The sequence below is a fragment of the Squalius cephalus genome (assembly GCF_949319135.1).
Source record: "Squalius cephalus genome assembly, chromosome: 2".
In the NCBI taxonomy this organism is placed as follows: domain Eukaryota; kingdom Metazoa; phylum Chordata; class Actinopteri; order Cypriniformes; family Leuciscidae; genus Squalius; species Squalius cephalus.
The window spans coordinates 36,026,123-36,052,744 of NC_137123.1; the positions used below are offsets into that span (position 1 = coordinate 36,026,123).

Here is a 26,622-nt window from a genome sequence, read left to right on the forward strand (position 1 = left end):
ACTTGGCAATTGGTCCAGTTGTACCTTCTCCCTCAAACTCCACTATTAGGTAAAATTTTTTTTTTTTTTTTTTTTTTTTTTTTTTCAAGCCTGAAACCCATATTATTTAATTACTCCAATAAAATTTTCAACTATGTAATTCAAATGCATAAACTATGTTACAAAAAGCACTGATAAAGAATTCATTTTTATGTAAAAGAGGAATTGCAACGAAATGATGTTGATATGGGACAAGAAAAATTTTGTTCTCTATTTCCTCAAACTTGCAGAACTCAACGGTTGTTGAGAGGTCGCCAACTAAATGGATGCCGAGTGTAGAGGATGGTAGAGGATAGTCAAAGAAAGATTCCTGGTTGTTGAAGGTACTGTAGGCAACATAAACTTCATCCTTGAATGAAATAATGTTCTGGAGCTTAGAAGCTTTGCCGCCGATGTAGATGTGACTGTTTGCCTGGTCTAGTTTAAGAGTGTAAGGGCTTGTCCTCAACTCTTTATATTGTGTCGCCTCATGAAAGGATGCAGGGAGAGGACCATTCTCATGCTGTTTTTTGAGCAGATGTGGCCTGGTTTTCTGAGGTGTTTTGCAGCTTCTTTGCATCTCTGAGAATCTTTTTATTATTTGACTCAGAGGGCATGTTGGTTTCCTCAGAAGTCTTTTGAGTTTGTTTAGGTGATTCTCATACTTGAAAGCACTGAAGTTGTCAAGAATACCATGCTTTTTTGCATCATCTGCAAGATGTACGAGGGAGTGTGCATTATACGACAAGAACTGTGGACCGTACAGTTGCCCAAAGTGAGTGACAAAAAGAACTAGCATTTCATTTGCGTAATCACAGTAATCATCAATGAAACTGTTGTTGCACAGGATGAAGATTCCCACAAAAAGCAGCATGAAGTTTTTGTACACCTCTGTGCTGAGGAGATCCTTCATCATGACCGGTCCGGTATACAGTAAAAACTGCCTGAACTCTGTTGCCTTCCACCTATCAATTTCCCTCAGTGCCCTTGGTTTCCGTGCAAACTCCATGGGCACATATCTTCGCGCATTCACCAACCTTTCTGATAATGTGTTTATTTGAAAACCCGACAGCCTACAAGTGAGAGGACCCATCTTCAGCCACAAGTGGAGAAGCCGTCTCATGACTCCGAGGCACACGAGGTGCATGTAGTCGAGGGGGAAGCCAGAGACCATATCCAGGGACGTTTCTTCAAGGGGTGAGGTACCACGGTGATGATCAGAATCGGTTTTGTTTCTGAAGCTCTCATTTGTTCTTCTAGGCAAGTCACTTCTTGGAAATGTCATCCTGTTTTCCAGGTACACGCCATCCTCTGTGCATTTTTCACATCCATGATAGCCTGTGTGACCTTTAACATTTTTCAGGAATGCACGAGCAGGTGCATCGCAAACCATTGATGACAGTTGTAAAGTTAACCTCACTCCTTCAAATTCAAATCCATTGGCCAATTCATTTACTTCAGCGATGAAGTCTTCAAGATACTCAGTTAGCGAGGTAGGTTTACATGTACCACAAAATAAGCCTATTGTCACTGGTTCCTCTTGTCTGATATTTTGCAGTGTTCCTAGAATGGGCCAGAACTGTGTTGCTGAGCTCTTGAAGAGGGGCAAACCATCAATGTTGACCTGAAGCTCCAGCGTGTCAATGCTGCTCAGAATGTCGATGTTCTGGTGTAGCACCTCTGTAATGGATTCCAGCAATCCGAAATGGTAATATTGGCCACCAGCCTTGTCTTGTATTTCAGGGTTCAAACGCATTGTTCCCAGCAATGTCCTTGAGTCTTTTGGCAGATTTAAACTATGCTGACGCAGTATATCTAATAATGAATTCAATGCAACGTGTGTGATTTTTTGTTCAGCTGCCCAAGTTGCCAAATCGTCTTCCAGGGAAGTTGGATCAGATTCGGACTCCGTGTCTGATTCACTGTCGTCAAGAACACTTGCCATATTGACACCTTCATTCTCATCAATATGAGAGACACAGTCCATAAATGTGTCTTCATCCTCAGTTAGACATTGACAGGTATTGTCACTGTGCATGCAGCCCAACTCCTCTCCCCAAGCTGTAGTTTGTATTGTCTGCAGTTGTTGATCCACCTTGTCCTTTGCTCTTCTTCTCAGTGTCCAATAGGATAGTTCATTGCAAGCCATAGTTTTAAGACCTTAACAGAAAAAAAAACCTTTTTTGTTGTTTGTTGACTGGCCTACCAAGACTAGACTAACTAAACTGCATTAACACAACTGATGTACATACACTTCAAAACATCCTCACTTGCACTCAAAGGATTAAGACTTCAGATGCAAAAGCCTCTAGCTCCGTCTGAAATTTTCTGAATGTGAGTTTCTTTAGCAGGCTCCTATGTTTTTAATGGAGATGAACAGGACCTTTACCTTTCCATTAAAGTGAAATTACTGAACCTAAGAAATGTCTGATAAAAATGCTCTTTTCATAGGAAATTGTCAGACGGCCCTTAGAGGGTTTTGCATATTAAGTCTACACAGGCACAAAAGTTTAAGACTGGTAAGAAAGACATGTATATAGCTTTTGAAATAAGTATCTTATGCAAAAAAAAAAATAAACAAAATTGTTATTTTTTACAATTTAAAATAATTGTATGTAAATATCTAAAAATGTTATTTATTCCAGGGATGATGGTGATAATCCTTTGATAATAAAAAATGTTACTTGGGCATTTAATCAAATTAGAATGATTTCCGAAGAATCATGTGACACTGGAGTAATGATGCTGAACATTCAGCTTTGCCTCCCAGGAATAAATAGCATTTTAAAATTAAAAGTTATTTTAATTTGTTATAGAATTTGACGTTTTACTGAATTTTTTTTTATTAAATAAATTGAGTATTTAGTTAGTTTATATTGTGGAGTATAAATAAGACAAACACATGTTCTTGTTATAGCAAGATATTTTCTTCTTGCTGTCTAAATGCATTTATGTATTTTATATTCTTCAATCGAATCTTCAGATGATAGTATTGAATTAGTCTCACGCGAGAAGTGAATTCCGATTCTCTTGTTTCAGGGCATGCGATTGGCTGTTCGATGCTGATGTCACTTTTTCGTGTGTGCGCGCGCGCGCGCGCTCCGGGCTCCGGATCAGGTGAGTGGAGAGGAGTTCGAGACGAGTCGACGGAGAGCGTTGATGTGTGTCATCGTCATGAAGGTAATCGTGTTTAACACGACATGTTAACATGCATGTTAGGAAATAGTGTGTCTTGCATAATGACCATCATATATGTTTAGTGCTTGTTTAACTTAATTCATGCACGCTTGTGTTATCGGGCCTCTCTCTCCCTCGTGCACACATCGTCCCTACATTGGGCCGCTAATGGCGGTTTTCCACTGCATGGTACGGCTCACTTAACACAGTTAATTTGGAGGAGTGAAGGAAAATGAATAAGCGATTTCGGACAGCCGTTGAGTGTGCAAAATTGGACTGATTGTACACTCGATAACGTCCACTAACGTTAAGGTTTCGGAAACCAGTGTTAAGTAGCACAGTGCTTCACATTTGTACGTTAACTTTTCTCATCGTCTAACGTTAACCAGGGGCGTCCAATTTTGCTCCTGTTGAGCCTTTGTCCTGAAGAATTCAGCTCCAACCCCAATTAAACACCTTAACAACCGGTAATCAAGCTTTTATTAGCTGTGTTGAGGCGAGTTGGAGCTAAACTCTACGGGACAGCGGCCTTCCAGGGCCGAGTTTGGACGCCCCGGTCTAAACCAATCAGAACAGCTTTTTTTTCCCGCTCCATGTGTCGTCACTCACAGCTGTTTTGTGAGGAAAGTAAATAAACGCACCCTAATCTTTTCCGGTATTTGTTTTTAGTGTTTGTATTCGTGGTTTATTGTGTCTGTGTGTTATATTAATGTATAATAATTCTTTATAATAAACTTCAACATATCAAAAGGCTGCTTAATTCATACTTACCAACAATTTGACGAACTGACGACGAACTAACGACAAACTACAAACAAACTAAAGCCGGCTTATAATGAATGAATAAAACAACAGAAGTGAAAACACGTATAACGAATGAACAGATACAAAATATATACAGTTAATTGCTAATTACAGGTTATTGATGCAAGAAAATTCATAAAAATGTTGAGGGTACAGTATGCTGAGTAAATAATAACGGTCATCTGATGCAAATTACAATGGTCGTCGTATATATATAGCCTAAGGTCACGTGACATTCATTCAGTTTATTTTATTTATTTATTTATTTATTCTGAGCTACATAATAAAAATCCAATGTGCTCATGACTAGTGTTTATTAATTTGGCTACATTTTAATGTATTGCTTAGTAGAAAATTAAATTGTTTTATTTTTGTCCTTGCTTATGAGGTTGATAGAAGTTACCCACTTTTGTTCCAACAGAGGATGAAATTTCAAATCACAATGCATATCGTATCTGCACCCAAGTATCGTGATAGTATCGAATCGGGAGTTGTATTTATTATGTTATATCTAGTAGTTATTAATTGTTACTAGCATAACATTTTATTCAACAACCAATCCTGAAAAACATAATTTAATGATATAAAATATGATAATTTAATTTATGGAAGAATTCAGCCATGGAAGGTCATGTACTAGTGATTTTACTTTTTGTTTTAATACTGTTTATTTACAGTGTATTTTATTCTGCTTACCTGACTCAGAACTGCAGAACTCCAGTCCTGATTGGCTGTGGCACCTCCATCGGCGACTGATCTTTGTATGGAACCGCTGTGAGAGGCTATCATTTTGCTATAGATCTTGTCTCTTCTCCCACAAACTCCACTATCAGGTACTTTATTTTAATTTTTTTTTTTTTGTTGCAGTAATGATGTATTTAATCTACAGATTTTCACAGTCAACAACACCTCTTGCAGTTCAAAACGCTTCTGCTACGTCATACACTTCGTCAGTTACGCTTTCAAATTTAATATGCAAGGCAGTCTGTCAGAAGATAGTTTTACTTTATAAAGAATTAAAAATGGATATTTTTATTACAAAATCCCATCGATTCACTTCAGAAGGCCTTTATTAACCCCTGGAGCCGTGTGGAGCACTTTTATAACGGATGGATGTGCTTCTGTTGGTTTCAGTTGGCCCCCCCATTGACTACCATTATAAAGCTTGGAAGAACCAGAATAAATTAAAATAACTCTGATTATATTCTGTAACGGTCACTTTTTAAGGGCGTAAAGCTTGTTTATGCCCTTAAGAAAAGGAAAATTTGTCAAATAATTTTTTTTTTAAAAGAAATGTTCATTTAAAATAATAATTATTAAAATAAAATTGTATTAAAATAAAATAATAATCTCTGTTAATAATCTGTTAGACAGAACTTTAATCGCACAAGATTTGTCAACACAGAAAACATTTAATCATTGGATAGGTTTTGTTTTGTTTATTGAAAGTGTTTTTCATGTCAGCTGAATGGACGGAACGCTTTTCAAGGAAGATAAGGCAATGGAATAGGGCTGGGGTGCGTTTCCCGAAAGCATCGTTGGCCAACTATGGTCGCAAGTTCCGTCGTTACCAATAGAGTTCAATGGACATTGCGATGAACTTGCGACCATAGTTGGCCAACGATGCTTTCGGGAAACGCACCCCTGGGCGATTTAAATCGCGATATTGTCATGCGCATCTCGTCAGTAAAGCCGGTTCCTTGATTAGTAGTAAATCGCCATCACCTGCTTTCAGATGGAGCGGCATTTAGGGCTGAGGAGATAATTAAGTGATTAATTTAGTGATGATGATTGAGCATTATTGAAGACACCTGATGTTAACAAGCAGAATCGCTGAAGAAGAAAATCACAAATTGTAAGTTACCATTAAGGTGATGGGTGTTTGCTTTAGGGCTCTAGACCATTATATGTTTACTTTAATATTTACTGTTGTTTGTCTGCTGTTATTGATTTATAACAGTTAAATGAACAAAGTAAAATGTTATCTTATAGTGTTGGTTATGTTTTTGCCATAATCATGCTGTGATCCGAAAAATAAAACATATTAAGATAGTTTGGTTTAACTTGTTAGCAGCAGTTTAGTGATTCTTCAGCCTATGATTATCAGTACTTATAATTCAAAATATTTATTAACCATTGTTCTGATAAAAAAGACATTCAGACATATCCATTTAAAACACAGACATCAGTCATGGCCGATCACGTGAAAATCTGCCAATTCCGGTCACCAGCCGATCAATCGGTGCATCTCTACTTTACAATGTTATATTTAAATGTCTGGGTAAAAAAAAACAACTTTTTTTTTTCCAACTGAACACAGTATATTTTATTTTAGGAAACATATAGAACATTTTGTAACATTGAACATCAGGCAAAATAATTAAAATAAATAATTTAATCTTCTTAACTAAATTAAATTGCAGTCACTTGTGTGAGCCTAATCCTGTAGCTCAACAATAATCAACATAAATAAACATAAATAACATTTTCAAAAACCTCCTTCTAAATGGAAAAAATGCAATCACTAATCAAAACAAAAACATGACCATTTGGCACAGTTCCAAAAATAAATAAATATATAAATAAATAAATGTAGTCATTTTAGCAGCTCAGCAATTTTTGTGGACATGTACATCTTGGGGATTTCATTCTTTGAAAAGAATTTTCTTGATGGCACTTTGTATAAAGGTGTTGCTGTTTTCATTAGTTTTAAAAAAACAGGTTTCTCCACAGTTTGAAAAGGCATCGTGTATTTTGCAATAAAGTATGCCACCGCACTGTTCAGGTCCTTTGCAGCCTTGGATGTGGGTGCATAAGCAAGCTGTTTCTCAAAAGTTTCTTGGATTGTTGGCTAACCTGCAGCTTTTGAGGAGGATGGTCCTTTGCTGCTGAAGCCACAGCTGCTCTACAAAGAAGAAAAACAAAGACTGACATGTTAAAATTTAAGCTAAATCTGTAACTAGTCTTTTTTTCACTTCATCTTTTAATCAGTATACTTTTAAAAATATTTTCGATGTGGTCATTTACAAGATTTAACAAAAACAACTAATTACATTATTTAATTTGTGTGTGTAAAAACAAATAGTACTGCTAAAAATATCAAAATAATGCTCTAAAATAAATTTTAATTTCAGTGTTGATGCATATTAACGCAGAGTGCGAGTGTACTGCACACATGCACACACACACACAGTCTCATCAGTTCACGAACACTCAAAGACACGTGAGAGCAAGCGAGGAGTTTTTTTTGTTGTTTTTTTTAATGGCGTGATTTTGAAAAGATGTTGACGTGGCAGAAGGCTTAAAAGCAAAGATGTGATTTTATCCTTAACTTAATTGTTGTACTAATGTTCAATCACAGAAACGTAACGTAGTACATATAGTCTGCTATTCCCCACTCTGTAAAGTAACGTGCAAGAGGAAATTAGTTGATGTTAGCTAATGTTTATTAATTAGCCGTGTTTAGGGTTGGGTACCGAAACCCGGTTCCAATAGAGAACCGGTTCCGACGTAAACGGTAGTAACCAGACCGAATAAGAACGAAACTTTCGGTGCCTGACGTTTTTTACCGCCCCCTATAAAACATCTCGCGGCACGAATGATCCAATAATAAAACATCTCCAGTAAACCAGCAGAGCATTTAGTTCGTTTGTTAAATAAGAGAGGATCTAACGCTGAAATGTGTTTTTTAAATCAAGTGATCAAAGTGCTCGTTGCCGCTGCGATCAGTGGCGCGGATTAGGCATGTGCCGGTATCAAATTTTCATGCTGCGATTAATTGATTGAGCTTTTATCACGGTAAACGGTATTATCACGATATTTTTAATTGGATTGGTGGGGGATTTTCAATCTTGATTCAATATTGACTCTTTGGATAAATATTAGGTAGGCTACAGTACATGTAGGTTACATGTTATTTTTTTCTCAAGAAAAAATATATCTCAAATAATGCTGTAAACATACAGAGAGCCCTGTCAAATGAACATTTATATATAATATTATATAATTTGGTTTTCATTATAATAACAATTATGACACAAGTAAAAAATATAATACAATTGTAATAGTGCACATATTTTGAAAAATACTCCTCTCTATAGCTATTTTTTCAAGTCAATTCGTGTTGGTCATTTGCTTTCCTGAGGTAAATGTAACGTTCTGTGACATAATTGTTCACCTGCAGTTTTATTGACCTCTTTCCGTGGCTGAAAAACACTGATCAATACTACGGATGAGGCATAAATACTAGGGGTGTAACGATTCATCAACTACATCGATGTATCGATTTATATTCCTACGATCCAACTGGATCGATCTGTGCTCGGCAAGTTGGCCTTCCGGACGACATATATCGATCTAATATCGTTTTAAAAGGTAATGAATCGATTGTATCGATACTAGGAAATAGCGCATTGGATTTAAGCACGTCAGACTTTATATGGATGTTTTTTCTTTGCACTTTTAATGATAAAGGCGTTAAACGTGACTCGATTCAGTCTGCCTGTCTTTGTCGTCGCCGCCATGCGTGACGCGCCAGCAGCAGCGCAAAGACAACCGTCAAGTGGCGCAAAGTCTCTCACCTCAGAAAAAGAGATTTTCCTGTCCTCTCAGCCGCTGTACTGCAGGAGCGCGCACTCTTCAATCGCACGCGCAAATGCGCCGGCGCGCGCTGTATCACTTCACTAAAGTCATACGAGAATGCAACGTCGTAAATTAGTAAGTTCATAAATAAAAGTAAAATACCAATAAATTACGTTATTGGTACGTCATGTGTGTTGCTATTTATCAGGAGCAGATTCCATGTTTCTTTACCAGTTCTTCTAAGTATTGTGTAGCCTAATTGTTGTTTGTTTCCGTAACAAAATGCCACTTACTGGTTATTTTGTATATTTTTATATGACTGGTGGCTCATACCAAGATTGTATTAACACAAACTAGTTTGGGACTGCTATGTAATAGCTTAACCTCGCAGTGCCTACTGTCTATCAGTATTTGTGATATTCTTATTTTATTTTTTTTAATAAGTAAAGGGGGACAGAACTTGTGTGTCAACAATTTTTGTGTAAACAAATGTATTATAATAGGCCTATATAATTCCTAAAAAGGTGGGTCGCGGCTTGATGACCATGGGGAAATGTGGGTCCCATGACCAAACTATTCAAAACATCATTCAATGTTGTGATAATCGTAATTAATAATCACAATTACAATTTCAAGGGAATAATCAACAATTATCATTTTTGTCATAGTTGTTCAGTCCTACCTATTAAAATAAAATGTGAATGCATTTGACATTAATTTGTGTTTTACTTGTTTGTTTATATCCATAATTAATTGATACCTGATTACCTTACAAGAATTTTTGGCTAAAAAGTCACTGAATCGATTTCAAGTCAATGAATCATTTCGGATCGTATCGTTCTAAATGAACCAATATCGTCCTTGAATCGTATCAACAACCATGAATCGCGAATCGAATCGAATCGTTGTTAAAACGAATCGTTACACCCCTAATAAATACCTTTCGGTAAGTTGTACTGCATCTTTAAATAAAAAGTAACAGATGATCGGTTTACTTGAACTGAGGCGCTACAGCGATCGGTCACGTCACATTTACAAGCGCCAAAACGGTATTTGCTGTCTGAATTTCGCAATAAAATGTACAGAACCTGTGAAAGTAACCTAGTCTGTCTGTCTCCGTGTACACTTTGCTCCGTGATTTTTCTCTGCGTGAGAAAATGGATGTGAGGCACGAGAGCATGTAAAAAGTGTCAATTGCGAGTCTCACACTGAATGCATAGTGTTGACAGCCCTGCTTTTAGAAGGGGGATAAATCGACGGCAGCGTTCCTCCTTTCGCCATGCTTCTTCTCCATGTGAGGATTGTTTACATTAGACTGAGTGCTCACGGCGCGCATGCACACAGAGCTAATACATGTGGGGATTGTTTACATCAGAGTGCGCACATGTTTCGCGCAGCATATACGCGGTGTTTGTTTAAGTGGTTGATGGAAAATAAGCTAATGCCCGTTGTATAAATATAAATTCTGATCTATTATTTTTCATGGTATTTTAAAGTGCATGCGATAACAATATCGTGCATATTCATTACCGCGATTTATCGCATTACCGAATACCGGCATAAGTCTACTTGCATTTAAATGTGAATTTGCTGTCCACCACTGAACTCTAGTCTAAAAAAAAAGTAGTCCCTGACCACAAACAGCAACAGAAGTTACATACATTATTTCAGCAAAAATCTATCTTTTATGAGTGAGTCAGTCGGTAAAGACTAGGGCATGGGAAAACCCCTTTAGTGTTAAAATTACAGGACATTCAAATGGATTCTCACTCACTTTCTCAATCCCTCACAATAATTGACTCTAGCTTCAATATCAATGAACAATATCAATGAGATCAAACATGTTTAAGTTGCTAAGAGTGGTTGCTAGGGGTGTTGTGTACTAGTGACACATAGAACCGTTGGGTGTAGCATCTGTCAAATTTGAACTAGCAGCAGCTTTTATGACTGGAGAAGCTAGGATTATTTGAGTCAGGCATAATCACAAAACTGACAGGAGCAGAGAAAGTGCTTCTAATAACCAAGCATGTAGTTTATCGTGGTTAGCCGTCAGATACTTTGACAGATGCGTGTGGACTTGACTCGTTTCTCCAGTGTATAACTTGCATTTGATGGTTGTGTGTTGATGGGAGTGCAATAATTCTGACTAAAACATAAGTTTTGCTAAAATATTTATGAAATGTAGGTTTAATATTCTACATGTATTTATGAGCCGTAACTGTAAACGGGGTATACATGTAATTACCACAATTGTTACATGTAATACAATGGCTATGCTCATTTACTTCTTTCAGACGAGTGAATATGTGCAACACCGTGTCCTAACCAGACTATTTCTGCGACGTCACCGCTGGAACAGAAAGTATGATGATTTCAGGTATAGTAATGTATATGTGCATTATTTAATGTTATACTACAGGGCCGTTGAATGCTTGAATCTGATTGGTTGACGAACGTTCTAAGGTGTGCATTATTTTCAGGGAAACGCACAGCTAAAGTAGTTCCAGGCAGGTCTTGACCACATTACAGTTCCATATCACCAAAGATATCACTTCGCGTAGTTAATGGTAATAACAGAAAATAGGATACAATTCATAACAAGAAAAAACATTTAGCCCCATGCGCTTGATCTGGAATTTTCAATGTCTTTCAATGTCTAGTATATTCCTATCTATAATCAATAGAAAATTAATCTGAATATAGGCAAAATAAATGGATAATCCTGCAGCACGGATTATTATTGCAGATAATATAACAAATAAATAATTATTGATAGGCCTACTTGTTAAAAGGGCTTTGTGTTTCATTTATTTGGCTAGTCTGTCATCTGTCAATAATAGAAAAAGAAGAATGAATTCGAATTAATTAAAAGGAATTGAATTAATAAATAAATAATAATATTGACGCACATGCTTTTCTGTCTCATTATTGCAACATCTCTCTCTCTCTAATAACTGCATTAATAACTGCATAAAGCCGGGGACACACTTTAAGGCCGGTTATGAATGTAATTTGATACGTATGACTGATCATGCCCAAACGCGTGTTCAGCGCGTTCAGTCTGTGTTCAAAGTCGGTGTTTAAAATCTGCTGCAGTCGATGAAAACAGCCAGAGAATGTGTCAGCTAGTCGTGTGTGCCCAGCATTAGTCTGCTATCAGTGGCTCAAACCTCCGTTACTAACTCTAAAATGACGTTTTGGAATTAGCAACGGAGGCATTGGTTTAGATGCGTAAGAAATTAGTCCTACATACAAGAGCGTTTTAATGACAAAAACTTTAAAAACGTCTTGAAATACATAATCTGAATTATTTTTCTAATAATTCAATGGCCTGTCGTCAATTATTCCTTAAAAGAGTATGCAAGTTTGAAAATCATTTTGTTTGTCTTTTATAGCTGTACTGAAAGCAACTCACCTGTGAACAAAAAAAGTGAACAAGAACGTTCAAACTGTTTGTTAACAGACAATTGTTTCAGTAACTCTATGTATTTTTAATAATGTTAAAAAGGTGTAATATTCATGGATTTGTGTATTTATCCATTTCGTTGAGTGCTTGGAGCTTGCTGAGCGCGCGCTCTTCTGATTGGCTGTGATTTTTACCACTGTGACAAATTTTTGTCGCTAGAATCTTATGGTGTCTGGTTAGGACACGGTGCTGCTCCTACCAGTTAACATTTGATCTCAGCAATACTGGTAAATGAGCAAAACAAAGTGTTTTTTTTTTTTTTTTTAAAGGTGCTCAAAGTGATGTTGGGTGACGTCACTTCTTGTTGACGCTGAAAGTTTTGTCAAACAAAACGGAGGCTAGCTCGACCCTCCCTCCTCCTCATCCGCACACTAACCCCCCAAATCCTTCTTGTTGGTTATTGGCTGGAACATTTTGTTGGGTTTCGTGGTGCGGGTTAGCCCAGTTTGTTTTTGTTGCCGTTTGTGGAGCCTGGGCTGTCTACAGAGACTACGTTTCTTTACAGTTTTCAGGGGACAGGCAGCTAGCGGATGGTGAGGAGATGTTCGCTGTATGTGATAGGGGTGTCAAAATTTATCGTTTGTACGATGCATCGCGATGCAGACGAGGACAATTCGGTATCGGTTCAGTAATAGACCATAACCGATTATTATGTACTGACGCTTTTCTGACGTCATTCGTCGCGTACGTGCTTTGTCGCGGTAGCATACAATGGCAGAGGGAGGTGAGACGCGAGTGCGAGTAATTAAAAATGCTCCAACTACTTTTAAAGCCTACATCTGGGCACATTTCGGCTTTTATGAACAACCTGGTAAGCACGACCTGCAGAAGACACGCGCTGTGTGCGCTCATGTCACACACAAATTGAATATGCAGGAGGCAATACCACTAACTTGATAAACCACGTTAGCCGTTTTCACCCCGAGCTGTTAACGCCTGGCAGAGTCTGACTGCTTTAGAGATGCGCGGATGAGCTCCAACATCACCCGAATCCGTAGCCAAAAATAAATCATCCACCCTGACCCGCCCCGCCCCAATAACTTTCTCTGATTTAAGTATCCGCACCCGATGGTCAAATTACACTTATTCTGTGTTGTTATGCGTGATTATAAATGGATGATCGTCACCTTCAACAGCGGATTCAGCGACGGTTGAGGCGCGCATCTTTAATGGTAACATAATACACTGATTAATGAGCGCTGCTTTTAAATGAACATTTCTTTAAAACAAAATGTATTTGACAGATTTTCCTTTTCTTAATGGCATAAACAAGCTTTACTCCCTTGAAACTTAAACTGGAATGTCACTGTTTGAACAGGCGTGCACACACACGCGCGCACACATTACTTTTGAAGAAAAATTTCAAATTGAGGATGCGGTGCATCGCGATGCATTGTGATATCGAATTGAACTGAATCGATGACATGATAATCGTAATCGAACCGAACCGTGAGACCAGTGTCGGTTCACACTCCTAGTATGTGACAAATGTTTTGGCCTAAAAAATGTGACATCGCTTAGAGCACCTTTAATTTTTAAATTAAATACTGTGAGAATCATGTTCAATCTGATTTCAATTCCACAGCTGTTTAGTATCTATTAAGGAGGTTGTTGACAGTATTGTGTTCATGTTTCTACCAATGTTGTTTGTGAGAAATAAGTATTTTAACCCACAGTAACTTTTCTTATAGAATGCTCTAACATCTTTTTCATTTTCTTTTCTCTACCAAACAGCTCAGGAGATAGTTGATCCTCAGATGCACAGATCTACCTCTAGTCCACCTTCATTCCCACACCCACCTGGCCATCAATGTTTCATTAAATAATAAATATGCAATAAAATAATAAATATGCAGTCCATAGCCAGTGTCTGCCATGCACGATCTGTTCCTTGTTCATTGCAAATGTTTTAGATTGTTCTATTAAAGCTCATTATAATCTTTGAGAACGGTATTATGGTAGCTGCAACACTTCCTAGGGAAGGGATCTTTCGTGTAGGTGTTCTGGCAGAACTCATCCAGCAGGAGTAAGTTCTGTGTCATATCGCTCCAAGATCCTCCAATCAGCACCAGCTCATCAGCAGAAGCCAGACTTTGTGACTATATTCACCTTTATGCTCTCAGCAGTTACTACATTACATTGTGTATATTGTGTCCTTAATTTTTTTAATATATTTAAAGTTGAATCAACTCTCTGGAAAGTAAATGTCATTAAATATTAAATATGTGAGGTAATATGAATCAAATTAACATTTGCATATTGTTTACTCCTAAGGCTTCTTCCTCGTATATCTACAAGGGTTTTCTTAACCATTGCCAGCTTTGCCTTGCTCATTGGGAGTTTGTAAGCATCATTATTTGGAACAAAATATGAAAATGGATTGGTGTGTGTTTAACTATTTCCGTGCATGGCATAGTCAAAGAACCACCTGACACAAAGCCATGGATCATGGAATAAATTAAATTGTTACTCAAATTATCAAGCTTGTTATGCTACACTTTACGTTCTAAGCAGCAGCCAGGCATGGTAGTCTAATTTATGCTTTCTGCAAAATACATTCAGATTTGTATCCAGTAAGGATAAAGTTGCCCTTAAATCATTGAAAGCATTATTTAAATAAATCCATGTGTGTAATGCTAATATATTTTTCTGTACTGAAAAAAAAAAAAAAGCTAAGTGTCCTTCGTAAATATATGTAGTAAGACAAAATGAAAAAATGGTGAAACTGCATTAGCCAACGCAAAATCTCTTCGGTAAAACTCAGTTTTGTTTTCACATGTACTGGTAAGGGAAAAATGCAACAATGTTTTTAATGCTTGTCGAATTGTATGCTGATCAACGACGAACAATGAGCCATGTATGTATAATTATTTAAATATATATATATTCCGTGTTTTGGATGCGAGTGGCACAATGCAAGCCAGACACTCGCGGCTGCGTCTGATCTGCTCGATCCGCGTGGCAGCATGCAATTTAAAATATTTAAGATTCATCGTATAGACATCGTATAGAGGTAAGGAAGACGGCTCATTAATATTAAAAAACGGTCGTTCGAATGCGATGTTTACCAGACGCTACGATCTTTCAAAGACGTCTCCGCGATGTACGTGTGCTATCTGGGAGGTTAGATATCAGAGGGAATGTCTGTGACAGTGTTGTGAAGCAGTCATTTTCCACTGTCTTTGCTTTGGTAAAATAACAACATGTTGAATTTGTGCTATCAGGTGAAGTCAAACTGATCACTGAGAAAGTTTCAACTACGATTATTTAATAAAGTAATTTTTACCATGACTTTGTCTGTTGATGATAAGTTTTGTATATCACACAAAACCTATCTCTTAACAGCATCTGGTAAATAGGTGAAATATATCAGGTGTGAGTGTATATGCTGATGATCTTCTTACCAGGCAAGTCTTCAGGATGTTTCCAGACTTTTCCCTCATAAACAAAGGCAGACCTTTAAGAGTTGTAGACTTTCTTTGAGGAAGCACATTGGAGTTTCTGTGTCTGAAAGACAGAAAAACAAATACGGAACAAGTTATATACAAAGAGAAGCATGGGAATTACCTTGAAAAAGAGATGGCACCATTCAGCCTTTAACCAGAGAGATATGATCACATGCAAAATAATTACTTGATGATCAAGTTGGTCTAGGAGGATCTGCATCTCATCTCCATACGCTCCACCACTTGCTCTGTACAACTAGATGTGTATTCATCTAACTAAGAGAAAAAGGTGCTCTTTGGATCAGTTTGTGTGATCCTGTAATACTCAGCAGAGAGCAGAGACCCTGAAAAAAACCAAAAAACCATTGTTGAAACAGTAAGAATTAAGTGTAGACCAACACAAGTAAATTCAGTTCAACTCACCTGATCTTTTAAAAAATAAAGGCCACTGTTTAAGCACATCCAAGGATCTTGTCACTGTACTGATGTTCTTTAGTCTAAAAAGGACAAATACAACAGAACAAAGATACATAATTTTATTAAACAAAAAAAAAAAAAAAAAAATCAGTTACAGTAGGTTAATTTAACATGTAGTAAAATACAGAAATTGAATAATCAAATGTGAAAAAGAATCAATGCATAGTTTTCACTGTATTTATTAAATATTACAGATATCAAAGATACAAAAGTTATTATAAGAGCAGTGAGCGATTTTGTATTTTGTTAATTTATTAACATTAAGTATTTATATAGCCTAATATTTGTTTAAGGATACACAATATTTTTTATCCTATTCACTTTAAAACATACCGCACACATACTACCCATTCTATTATTTAATATGCAAAGCTAACATACATATTTTTAACATAACACATTAGTTTTGCATATATAGGCCAATATTATTACATTTTTCCTCTAAATTGTATTGTATTTAATTATATTGCACTACTGTAGAATGACTGAGCCTCAACCTAAGCATGTACAAATTGTAACTGAAATTTGTGTAACTTGCGTGACAAATAAACTTGAAATTAAATTGAACGGACTGCGGTCACTTTAAGAGCTCATGGATCTAATACTGAAACATCTAGGTTTCACCAAATTGGTTATGTTCACTTAAGACATTGCCGACTGTGTTTACTTGAATACTTTTTTTGTTTTGTTTTTTGTTATTGACATAATTGTATGTATGTCACTATTAAATCGCAATACGCCACGAAAGAGCTGAATTCGCACTCAGATTCTGTCCGAGTCCGAGAGAAGCATCTTTCTGTCTCTCAATCAGCGCAAGCACCGCATTTAAGTCTTTATTCACGACTTACTGCTTAACATTTTTAACATCTTTTAAACACCATGCACGTCCTTGTCCTTCTTTTCTCATTCAAGCATGTTTCCTCACTCTAACGTTAGTCTGGGTAAAGTTAGCACGTTAAGTAGCAATGTGCTACGTGGATAATCTCTAACAATAGAATCTTATCGTCACCACGAAATATATCTTTTAACATAATACTATATTTTATCAACATATGTGTGCAATTTATAGCCTATTTTCATTCATAAAGCTTAAAGAAAACTTACCGCAATCAGATGAAATCCAGTCCCTTCGATAGCGTGGTTGAAGGAGGAAACCCCGAGTAACGTACAGCGAGACAGACTGCGCATGCGCGATGACGGGAAGTTAAACGTTCGAACTATGAAATCAAAATATTAAGTTTTCTCAACTTAATTGTTTGTGTTCATTGGACAAAATAGTAGTACACTTGCAGTTAAATAGATTTTATAAGTAAACTCAACATTGCAGTCAAAAATGTGCCCACTCAACTTAAAATTTTAAACTGAGTTAACAATTTGCAAGTTGGATTTTTTACAGTGTACTAAATGTGGATTTCACAACTTATAATTCAGCGCAAGCACATTACACTTTCCTTTTCAAAGAAGGATGGCTTTGTCACTCACACTTCATCACAAACTCACACCAATTACCTAGTGTTATATCCATATTACACAAATGCAAATATATCTTTATAATACCTAGACACACAGTTGACTGTGTTTGTGTGTGAATCCTCAATCATTCTATTAGCACTCTGGAAATTAGATCTCTGGAAATTAGATCTCTGGAAGCATTACTGTAACTCCCCTTCCAAACAATTAGAAAGTAACAGCTCTCACACAATACATTTGGTGTGCTTGACAAGCTGTTCAAATGGAACTTCAAGCTTGTCAGAACCTCAATTTGTCTGACTGTAACGAGTCAAGTTAATGTACAAGAAAAACACTTTTGACAGGTTCAATTAAAATGTTGAATGCTTCTTTAATAATCAAATTTAATTACACGTTATTTTGCATTTAATTTCCATCTTAAGCAACAGTAACTATTATGAATAACTATGTAATTTAAAGGGCAAAATGTAAAGGCCAACATTCCTAAGCATTAGGTTATATCAGCCTATGATGTGACTTTGACATTTTTATTTAGAATAAAACACAGCATAAGAAAAATAAAGTAATTTATATCCAAAAAGGTTTATTCTTGTTTTCACAAACAACTTTTTCTCAGTGCTTTTTCTTTGTCTTACATAGCGCTTTAAATCAGAGACATTTGACAAACTTTAAAAGGCACCGAAAAACATTTTTCAGCAGCAAAATTACACTCTTGCTAAAAACTTCTCATAATTCAAATTGTGATGCTTACAGTCCCATCATTAGTTTAGTTTAAAAAAATTTAATGGTTACCTTTAATGCAACAGTAATGTTGTTATATTACGTATATTTTGCGTATTATATTAGGTAGTCGATCTCATCCTCTACATGGCCTGCTTTGATGGAATCAGTCACCCAAGATTCCCGAATAATTTTGAACTTCTTAGTATAAAGTTGCCTCAGTGTCTTTAGGTCCAGAGCCCTTCTCTCACCTTCTACGATGACATGCGAGATTCCTTCTTTCAGTTTTTCCACAACTTTACCACCATGGAATCGGAATTCTAAGGCACGTGTGTCCAAACATGTACCCCGGATAATGGATTTTGGATCTTCTAAGTCAGCACACCGGTCAAAGTATGCACTGTAAGGCCTAAAAATGCTAGTGGGCAAGTCATCCCAGGCATTCTCTGCTTCTGTCTTAGCCACAGAAGGACATTTAGCTTCTGTGGGGACAATCCTTTCAAAGACTTCCATCAGCTGCTGTTCATCCGTGTCAACATAATAACTGTCTCCATACTGATCATACTCTTTAGAGAAGTGGTCCCTTGTGGAGGGTGACATATGGATCATATGACGTGGTTGCCATGGTATAACCTGCTTATTTTCCAGACACTCCAGAAGCCAAGCAGCCCACACCACATCATGCTGGTCTGAAGAGACGAGGTTCTTCACTCTCATGTTCTGCACAGCTGCTATCACACAGTACGTGTCTTTTCCAGGGTTTTGCACAACAATGCCTCCGCAACGGGCCACACCTTTCTCAAGCTCTGCCTTGGAATGTACATCATCGCCATTTATCACACAAAACTCAACATCTTCAAACATATCCGTCTCTTTGGCAACTGCAGATAAATCCTGGGATTTAAAGTGGCTAATGACTCCGATGGTCTTCTTGGGCTTGGCCACGAATTTGCGCTTCTTTTTTTCAGGCTGGTCCTCTTGGATGTGCAGATGTCTAGATGCCAGCTTTCCAGAAGCCCTGGAGCGGAATTGGCTCAGTTCGGTCAAGGTCATGCACTGATGCCACTCTTTGTCTTCTCTGATTCTTTCTATTCTGGGGAAACGCAATGTGCAGTTGGTTTTATACATTTCACTAGAAACAATCTCTGCCGCTTTGACTTGTAGGATCACTGAGTTGCGTGGTTCTATGTAAACCTCTGGTTTTTCTGTTCCACACAAGATGGCCGCTGGAGGATTATTTTTGTTGTAAACTTTCCAATGTTTGGCTAACTTCAGACCAAGATCGTACAGTTCTTTCAAAGTGTAGCCTGATCCAATGCGGCAGAGGGTGTGGAATACTGTAGGTTTCTCCCCAGGACTTGGCACCTCTGCTACCGCACAGAGAAAATGAGAGAGCATCCCGCTTCTCCGGCCTTTACCCCAGTAGCCTCCCACTATCAGCAGATCGAGTTCATCCATCAGACCGTCCACATATTCTGGCTTAATTTTCAGCCATCCTTCACCACGTTTATCCGGTTTGTAGATGGACATGGGATCCTTAATCATAATACCCTCTTCCAGATTGTCAATGGCATCATTAAGGAAATTCACTACTTCTTGCATGGTTTTGCCATCCGATTTACTGACCAGCTGGATACGGCCTTTGAGGGGGTTGAAGACAGTCTCAAGAGTTTCATAGCGCTGCTTGAGAGGTTCATTTCCAAACTTCTGATTGTTCACTAACAAAACATCAAATACACAAAAGCAGGTTTGCAAATCAGAGTCATCCATCAGCTTTTTAATATCAAACTTACTGCCCTTTTGCATGAAGGTCTCAGTTGTAGGGTTATAAGCCATCATCTCTCCATCCAGTATGCAGTTCACCACATTAGGTTTGAAGACATTGTGTATGTATGGTGTGAGGGAGCCCTCTAGTGGAGAGGCCCCAAACTGTTGTGTGTACTCATAAGAGTTCCTTGTATAGTATTTGTAAACATCTCCAGCTTTGTGCAGCTGAATGCGTTCACCATCGAGCTTTGTCTCAATATAGAATGGCCGGTTGCCCATTTGCTTCTCTATCTGTCTGATGTTGGCGACAGTAGCCAGCATTGGTTTAAATGCAGAAAATAGCTCAATGGAGACCTCACTGAGGGACACAGATGGATCATGAAGTTGTAGGCACACTTTATTCAGATCTGTGGTGACATTGTAGAGTTCTGATGCATCTGGATGGAAAACCTGAAGAATTGTCTCCTTGCTAATGCCAAGTTTCATGTCCTTGAGGATCATTCGAATGAGCCACTTCTGTTCCAAAGCTGAGCTCTGAGTTATCAGATGCAAAAGACTTTTCTTCACTTGATCCTTCTGTTTGCTGGCATTGTTGACTGCTACAGAATCCAAGAAGTCGTTGACTTCCTTAATGCTTAAATTACCCTGACTTGTACACCTTTTTTTCAGGACAAAGTAGGCTGTAAGGGCAAAGTCACCTGCTTCTCCTTGAGATGTGGTTGGAGCTCTGTAATTTAGAAGTTTGTTTGCCTCAGGTCCATTTTTAGGTAAGCCTAAAACCTCAATATACAGTTTGGCAAGCATGTTCTCTTTTATACCGTAAGCCATTCGCTCTCGCTCAAATTGAGGCACAAAGAGACGCATTGCTGCGTAAAATGAATCTGTGGTGTTGGAATTGTCCTTGTGAAGTGCTGCGTGAAAATTCCTCCATGAATCTATAAACTCCTTTAGGATTTTGCTTTTGTCTGGTCGGAGTTTGGTCTTTTGAATCTTCTCCAGAACTGTGCAGAGGTGTATGAACGGAACTTGTGCAGCAACAGAGGTCTGTGGTGTGGCATCACTTGAGGCTCCTTCCATTATTGCAGAGGACACCTTTGAGGGGGAAAAAAGCAATAGCCGATTTTATCCAAAGGGGTTTTGATTCATGGTTTTTACTAGAGCTAGTAAAAATATATATATATATATATATTTGAAGCATATGAAGAGCCTATAAATCTATATTAATTTTCCTTGAGGAGCAGTAATGTAACCTTCTAACATTCTAACACAAGAACATGAACAGAACATTACACTCATTTAAGCCTAATACTGAAAATAAATCAAATTAATTAATTTATAAATAATCTTAAATCTCAATTTGCCTATTATAGACATAAAGTACAGTTAGTACACACCACTTTTACTGATATAATTTATTTGAATTATTTAGGCCTATTAAAATATATATTATGTGTTGCATTGCAATGTTTTTTTTATGTCAAAGCATACTTTTGTTTAAGATTTTTTGTTTAAGAAAGGAAAAGATTAATTATAATTATAATGTGTGTAAAATGGGAGCATGTCAGAATCAATGTGTTTTCCTAATAAAATTATAAAATGTTAGATTATTAAACGATTTCTTCTACAGTTTGTAAAACGCATTGTTTTTGGAAATTAACATAATATTTACATAGTAGACAACATAATATACAAAAAAAAAACAAAAAAAAAAAACATAGTTACCCAGTTAGCGAAGACTTGTACTTCTGAAACGGGAGTCAATTCAATAATTCAACAATTCAACTTCCGTGTTATTTACAGGACGTTTAAACCGTGTCCGAGACATCAGTTTATATGATAAACAACCCCGGTTTAACTTTATAACTTGATTTAATTAGCGATTCGTTCGTGTAATATAATATTATGAATGCGCGAATCTTATAAATTCCGACTACAGCGACTATCGGGATTTGTTTTTGATGTAACACAAGGAAGTTACTTCTTCTCCTGGTTTGATGGAAACTCACTCCTTTCGGACTTTACCGCCACCTATTGAACATGTAACTTGAAAAAGCGAGGCATAAAACTAGGTCCAGTGATTTATGGGTGGTATTACTATCTTTGTGGGGGCACTTACTGTACTTTTTCTCTAGTTTATAAATTAGATGTACTTTTTCTTTTCTTTTCTTTTCTTTTCTTTTCTTTTCTTTTTTTTTTTTTTTTACATTTTCGTTGCTATGTAAGTCAATTAAGTCAAGTCAAGTCAAGCTTTATTGTCATTCTTCCGTATACATGTATACAGCTGAACGAAATTTCGTTTCGTACAGACCGAGGTGCATAACCAATACAAGAATAAACAACAGATCACAACATAGACTGTGCAACACAGCCCTCAACCATTCACATGATACGCACAATACAATACATAGCAACAGTAAACAATACACAGCAAACAGTAAAATAGTGAAAAAAAAAAAATGGTTAATGGTTATTGACTTCCGACTTCTGCGGAAGTCAATAACCATCTCCTTTGTTGTATCTACATTAAGAGATAAGTTGTTGTTGTGGCACCAGCTTAAGAGTTACCCAATTATTTGGGTAAAGTTAGTTTTCATTTAGTTTTGGCCTTGGTCCAACTGTGAAACCAAATTGCTTCCTTTTTGTTGACAGTGGTGGTTTTATCTTTCCTAAACAATTTAGTTTTGTCTTGTTTCAAATCTCTTAATTTATGTTGCACCCTGACCCTGGATCGGGTCTGTAACTTTTTTTGATGAAACTAATTTGAATACAGACAAGCTACATTTAAATTAAGACTCCAGCTTCAGCATCACTGCAACAAGTGTTGGGTAAATTACTCTAAAAAAGTAATTAATTACTAACTGCTAGTTACATCTTCAACAGTGTAATTAGATTACTATACTAATTACTCTCTCTAAAAAGTATTGCATTACTTATTACATTCTAAACCCCACTGACGAGCACCAACCATGCAGGTGAACAATACAAGAATAGCCATGAAACTGCTCTTTTAATTCTTTCAAATATATAATAGAAAATTGCATACATTATTCTTGAACTGGCTAAAGAATTTAAGGGGATTAGATGAAAATGTAGATTTTAAAGCAACACCATGTAGTTTTTCAACCTTCATAATATATTTCCAAGACCCTTGTGATGGTACATCGACTTACAATAGGTTGAATGACACGTCTGCCATAGCCTGACGGGGTCTGTATCGCTTTTACTGGCACTACGGAACTTCGGGGTTCGGGTAGTAACCCGAGCATAAAAAGAACTACAAAATTCGACTGCTTTACGGCATACGTCACTTCCCCCACCTCCCCCACCCCCTCAAATTCGGACGTGAGAGCCCAACTAGCGTTTGTTTGCCGGCTGGTATAGCGTGTGTAAGTTGTTGTCATGGCTGAAGCAGCAACGAAACCGAAGAAGGCAAAGGTTTTGTCGGAGGAGACTAAAGGGAGAGTGACAAAATCAAAGGCCGGACGAGGATCAATATTGGTCCAGCGTTCGCTCGCTGGCGTGAGCTAAAGTTTTTTACTGAAAGAGCATACACGGTTTGACACTGCATCATTTTCAAGACTTTATTCAAACCGTGTGTTTCTGGATGCGGTCATTTCCTATCCTCATGTGACGGCCACGATCACTGTTTCACATGCATGGGCTTAAGTGTGATGAAACTGTGCTTGTGGGTGGCTTATGTTCTCTTTGAGAGCATAACCACGTCGCCACGTTGTTCGTCTTGCCTTTCTCATTAAGGATTAATTGATCAGCGTGCCGTGTGCCGTCGAGCTGCTGGCTGACAGCGCGGGTTGTGATGGGCTCGAGGCTGCGCCTATGCCGTCTCACTCATCCCCTGCCGATCGGTGGAGTCAGGTTAGTGTTGCACACTCAGACCCCACTTCGGGCCGCTATGCCGTCCGAGTCGGGTCCCTGCATTCCACCGCGCTGCCCCACCTCGGGTACGTCTGTCGTTGGTCCCGCTTGTACGGTGTCTGGGAGCCTGGCTAGCGCTTCCCAGCCCGTCTCGCTGGCTCATCCGTACCATCAGACTCGGCTATGCGATTCAGATCGCCCGGCGTCCCCTGGCCTTCACCGGGCAGAGATTGCAGTCCTACTGGCGAAGGACGCAATCGAGCCGGTCCCTTCAGCCGATATGAAGACCGGCTTCTACAGCCTGTACTTCATTGTACCCAAGAAAAGCGGTGGGTTATGACCTATCTTGGACCTGCATGTCCTGAACCGGTCCCTTCACAGGCTGCCGTTCAAGATGCTTGCGCAGAAACGCATTTTCAAATGCATCTGTCCCCAAGATTGGTTTGCAGCGATCGACCTGAAGGATGCGTACTTTCATGTCTCGATTCTCCCTCGACACAGACTGTTTCTTCGCTTTGCGTTCGAGGGACGGGCATATCAGTACAAAGTCTTACTCTTTGGGCTGGCCCTGCCGCCCCGTGTCTTCACGAAAGTCGTGGAAACGGCCATTGCTCCCATGTGCGAGCGTGGAACTGCATTGGAACATCAACTGCCTCGAGTTGTTAGCAGTACATCTTACGCTGAGCCGCTTCAAAACGCCGCTACTAGGCAAGCATGTACTTGTCCGTACGGACAGCACTGCGACCGTTGCGTACATTAACCACCAAGGTGGTCTACGCTCCTGCCGCATGTTGCAAAAAGCACCTTGGAGAAACTCAACAGCAGTGCAAAATATGAAAAGACAATGCAGAAAAGCAGAGTGCATGTGGCGGAAGACAAAACTTGTAGTCCATTATAACATCTACAAAGACAGCCTTCATGCTTTCAATATGGAACTAGGCAAAGCCAGACAGACTTTCTTCTTAAATATTATAAACAGCAATTTAAACAACACACACACTCTTTTTGCTACTGTATTATTATTAGAATTTATTAGGATTAACCCCTTGAGATGTATCATCTCGTTTTCGAGGGGGTCCTTATAAAGAAACACAATTACAACTTAAGGCATAACAAGATTACAATTAACAATACATCAACAAACAAGCAAACAACAAAACACAAAAAATGTATATATAACAATAACAAAAAATAAATAAATAAATAAATAAATAAGCAACATTACACATAACAACAACGACAGTTTCAATGATAGCATGTGCAGTCTACTTTAAATTAAGATAGTAAAGATTGTTTAAACAGCCGAATTGAAGTAATGGATCTAATATCTACAGGCAAATTGTTCCAGTCTAATAGGGCTTTAAACATAAATGCTCTCTTACCTATTGTTTTTTTAACACGGGGAACGAAAAAGTAAGTCTGGACAGAATGCCTAACTTGGTAGTTTGAAGAAAAGAGTACAAAGTATTGCTGTAGATAACTAGGATAATCAAAGTAAATACATTTAAATATAAATTGGAGCCAGTGAATCTGCCTTCTCACATTCAAAGATGGCCACTGAAGTGCATCATACATTGTACAGTGGTGAGTGGAAAAAGAACATCCTAAAACAAATCTGCAAATTCTATTATATGCTGAATGAAGTGAAACAAGATCAGATTTTAATGCCGTCTGATAAACCACATCACAGTAATCAAAAAATGGAAATATTAATTGAGCAACTAGTTTCTTACGAACACTATAAGAGAAGCAATTTCGAGATTGATGCAAAATACTCATTCCAACATTAACTTTTCTTAAAACATGATTAATGTGTGGTTTAAAGGAAAGTTTAGAGTCAAGCCATACACCAAGATATTTAATAGTGTCAACTCTATGCAGAGGAGTACCGTCTTTACATGATATAACACAAGAACAGGTTTTGGAATTAAGTTTATGTCTAGAGCCAAAAATCATAGTATATGACTTGGTTTTATTAAGCACTAATTTATTAGCCAAAAGCCAGTCTTGTAAACAAACTATTAAAGTCCGATTGAAGAGATAATTGAATTTGTACAGGGTCAGAATTACATGTATATATGACAGTATCATCCGTATAAAGTTGAACCTGACAGTTTTTAAGAAGTAATGGTAGATTATTTACATAAATAGAAAAAAGAAGTGGTCCCAAAACTGAACCCTTGAGGCACACCTCTTTGTTGAATCAGAAAATCAGATTTATTCCCATTTAGGACAACACATTGTTTCCTGTTATGCAGATATGAATTAAACCACAAAATTGTATTTTTTGAAAAACCAATAGCATGAAGTTTATCTAAAAGCAAATAACGATCAACCAAATCAAAAGCTTTAGTCAAATCAAGAAAAATAGCACCTGTGAGCTTGCCATTATCTGAAGCTGAAAACACATCATTTGTAAACTTAATTAATGCAGTAGTTGTGGAATGATTAGACCTAAAACCAGATTGAGATGATGATAGAATATTATTAATACATAAATAATTTGAAAGTTGTTTATAAATTCATTTTTCAAAAACTTTAGATATAGAACATATAATAGATATTGGTCTATAATTATTAAGATCAAGTACATCACCTCCCTTATAAAGTGAAGTAATACGTGCACATTTCCAGATCACCGGCAACTCACATGTAGACAAAGAAAGATTAAATAAATCAGCTAGTGGATACATAAGAATATGTGAAGTTAATTTAAGATACCTATTTTCAATTCCATCTAATCCTTCACCACTAGTCACTTTTAATTCATCAATGGCACTCTGAACATCAATTGGAGCAATCTTCCCAAATGAAAATAAACTA

General features: G+C 37.5%; 1 protein-coding gene and 1 long non-coding RNA gene across 3 annotated transcripts; one reads left to right on the plus strand and one right to left on the minus strand.

The window, feature by feature from the left end:
* The first annotated feature begins 714 nt into the window (after positions 1-714).
* LOC307144306 lies at positions 715-2,238 on the plus strand. Of its 2 annotated transcripts, none has more exons than XR_013818723.1 (5): positions 715-793; positions 866-1,278; positions 1,382-1,511; positions 1,577-1,726; positions 1,876-2,238. It is a non-coding gene; the product is annotated as an uncharacterized lncRNA (long non-coding RNA). The 2 variants fall into 2 exon arrangements; XR_013818724.1 differs by having other exon boundaries at positions 1,586-1,726; positions 1,876-2,236.
* Positions 2,239-16,675: 14,437 nt separating this feature from the next.
* lig4 (ligase IV, DNA, ATP-dependent) lies at positions 16,676-21,907 on the minus strand. The gene is made up of 2 exons (XM_079846561.1): positions 21,649-21,907; positions 16,676-21,018 (listed from the first exon to the last, which is right to left on the minus strand). The coding sequence occupies exon 2, from the start codon at positions 21,001-21,003 to the stop codon at positions 18,277-18,279; it is 2,727 nt and encodes a 908-aa protein (XP_079702687.1). The 5' UTR covers positions 21,004-21,018; positions 21,649-21,907; the 3' UTR covers positions 16,676-18,276.
* Between the last annotated feature and the right edge of the window lie 4,715 nt (positions 21,908-26,622).